A 3,110-nucleotide genomic window follows, 5' to 3' on the forward strand; every position below is an offset into this window, starting at 1 on the left:
AAACATGTGGGCCAAACGGTTCCTGAGTTATCGTTGACCGAAGCGAAATGTTGACGGACAGATGGACGGACAGACGGACGGTTGACGATGTCAAGGTGAGCTAAAAATTGAGGAACGAATGAAGTAATCTAACAAAATCGTATGGAAAAAAAGCTGGGCTTGATAAACGTGAGGCCCAAATTAACTTTAATGGTGCAATGCCCTTCTTATCGCAAATAATAATGTAACTGCGCAATTTAACAATTCCAGCATAGATATAAAACAAAATATTTTAGTTACATGAACTGAATACAATGTAATATATAAGCGATATCAAGTTATCTACTCTTGGCGATATGCTGTAATATACACAGGAAATAATGTATGATCCTCTTTTTTGTGAGTGCCAAGTGGCTGCTTTGCCTCTGGCCATTTGCAATCTGCATTGATTAATGACCGTCCCTTGTTAATGAATTTATTATATAATCTATATGTAAAGGAGATGACTCACCGGACGCCAGGCTGTCAAACAGATCACATCCAAAGTCATTTTCATGAGAAAATGATTCAAAGTTATGATCTTCTATCTTTGGTAACTAAAAAAGATAATCAGGCCAAGAATTATTAGTGTATTACCATACAATACTGTCAATAGTAATTTAAGCAGATTGATGTGAATGTAAGATATTAATTAGTTCTAGGCTATAACCACACATAAAGCACTGATAGCCATAGCAGTTTTTTTTGCATTCTCATACTGTTGGTGAGTCACTTGGTGACACAGCCATAAATAACTTCAAAAACAGTTTGTATTTGACTGTTTTACTGCTGAAAGTTTCACAATCAACCTTAGCCGGTAACAAGACCATTTTAGCACAGAAGTGTTACTTACTGATACATTTCGTTGGCCATGTTACATTGCCATTGCTGTTTTCTCACTGAACCACCGAAATGTGGAAATTTCTATTGTAAGTAGCTTCATTTTAATTGTCTACCAAAATAAGTAGAGTACAATTTTCTTTCTTTATATATATATACTAGCTGGGCTACCCGGCGATGCCCGGGATTTTTTGGGGGTTACTGCTTTTCTGCTATTTCATGCGTTTTCTGCTATTGCTTGCGTTTCGGCATTTCATGGGATTGCCTGATTTTGAGCCTGACTATAGTTGGGCGCGATAGGATTGCTATTTACTTTATCGCTACACTGTCCCCAAAGAAATTTCATTATTACAATATTGTTGATTGTTTTTAGACGAACTTCTCTTGGAATCATAAATGATGGATCAAGGTGTTTATGAATACCTGAGAAAAGTCATAAATGGAGGTTTCTATCAGGCACTGTCGAGGTGTTTATAAATAACTTAAGCCCGGCGCACACGTGGCGATTTTTATCGCTAGTACTGGCGATTTTGTTGCCGGCGACAGAATCGCCGAGAGATCGCCACGTGTGCGCTGCATGGCGATGGCGATTTTGACGCCAGAAACTCGTCGCTGGAATATCAAACATGTTTGATATTTGTTGCGGAGTCGCTGAACAATCATGAACAATCTGAACAATGCAGCAGTATGTTGCCGAGAGATCGTTGCATTGTCGCTGGACTAGTGGTGCCCACGGACGGCCCGTCCTTGTGCAAACCGAAGGTTTGAGTTCATATATGCAGCGGCACGCTCCCCCTACTAGCAATTTAATACAAAACAGGGAATTACATATGGGAATTCACTGGGAATTCGTCTAATCTGAATTCGTGGGCAACAGTGACTGACTTGACACAGCGTTTGCTGGTAAGCATGTCATCGCAGCAGCGTTGAAAATTTTTGCCATTTAAAAGCGCACGAAAAACTATAATAAAGCTTAAATAACCCTAATTACCTCAATGACTACGCCCACCGCATGCCGGTGTTTACTCGGTGACGTGGCCCTCCGAATTCCCATTGGTTGATATAAATCACGTGCCTCAAACTCCTCAATGACGCCACAGTGTTGTCAAGGCACATCCATAACACAAAAAACCCAATGCCTCAATAGCTGAACGCCTAGAGCAGAGACGACACGGCTGAAATGTCGTTGGATCAAATCCCATCTGTTTTTTCATTATTTTCCTGTTTTCTGTATTTTTCTGTTTATCCATATTTACATGATTTATTTACAACAATTTAATAACAACAAATAAATTTTTTTGGTTTATAGGGTTAGGGTTAGGGTCACAATGCACCATAAAACAGGAGTTTGAGGTACGTGATTTGTATCAACCAATGGGATTTGGGAGCTATGCAGGCCCTAGCTGCGTGTGTGTAACACAGCTGTATATTTCGCCGTCGTTGAATTTCTCTTGCGTTTCGTGTGATTGACGGAGCAGTTCTTCAGTGATTCTCATGCAATAGCGATGTTTCATGTTTATAAACATTGACGTCATATGCGCACATGCGGAGTTTAACAGTTGGCAGCAAGCAGATGCGTGATATTGTTCTATACAAGCACACGCACGCACGCATGCACGCACGTGTACGTACACACGCACGCACGCACGCACGCACGCACGTGTACGTGCACACGCACGCACGCATGCACGCACGTGTACGTACACACGCACGCACGCACGCACGTCTACGTGCACATGCATGCACGCACGCACGTACGCACACACGAACGTGTACCTGCACACGCGCACGTGTACGTGCACACACATGGACGCACGCACGTGTACGTGCACACACACGGACGCACGCACGCATGCACGCACGTGTAAGTTCACACGCACGCACGCATGTGTACGTACGCACGCACGCACGTGTACGTGTACGTGCACATGCACGCACGTGTACGTGCACACGCACGCACGCACGCACGTATACGTGCACATGCACACGCACGCACGCACGCACGTGTACGTGCACATGCACACGCACGCACGCACGCACGTGTACGTGCACACACACTGACGCACGCACGCACGCACGTGTACGTGCCCACGCACGCACGCACGTGTACGTGCCCACGCACGCACGCACGTGTACGTGCCCACGCACGCACGCACGCATGCATGCATGCATGCATGCACGCACGTGTATGTGCACACGCACGTGTACACGCACGCACGCAGCACGCACGTGTACGTGCACTACATAAACAG

The 3,110-nt window shown here is 44.7% G+C and overlaps 1 protein-coding gene across 2 annotated transcripts in view; it reads right to left on the reverse strand.

Annotated features, from left to right (window-relative positions):
• The window catches only part of LOC106807439 (cyclic AMP-dependent transcription factor ATF-6 alpha-like), a gene marked incomplete at its 3' end in the record, with an annotated part of 19,660 nt that overhangs the window by 4,850 nt on the left and 11,700 nt on the right, over positions 1–3,110 (reverse strand). For both annotated transcript variants that reach the window (XM_014809763.1, XM_014809764.1), the window contains 1 exon segment: positions 491–575. In XM_014809763.1, the coding sequence (XP_014665249.1) occupies positions 491–575 (85 nt within the window).

This window comes from Priapulus caudatus, unplaced genomic scaffold (assembly GCF_000485595.1).
Source record: "Priapulus caudatus unplaced genomic scaffold, Priapulus_caudatus-5.0.1 Scaffold215, whole genome shotgun sequence".
Lineage (NCBI taxonomy): Eukaryota > Metazoa > Priapulida > Priapulimorpha > Priapulimorphida > Priapulidae > Priapulus > Priapulus caudatus.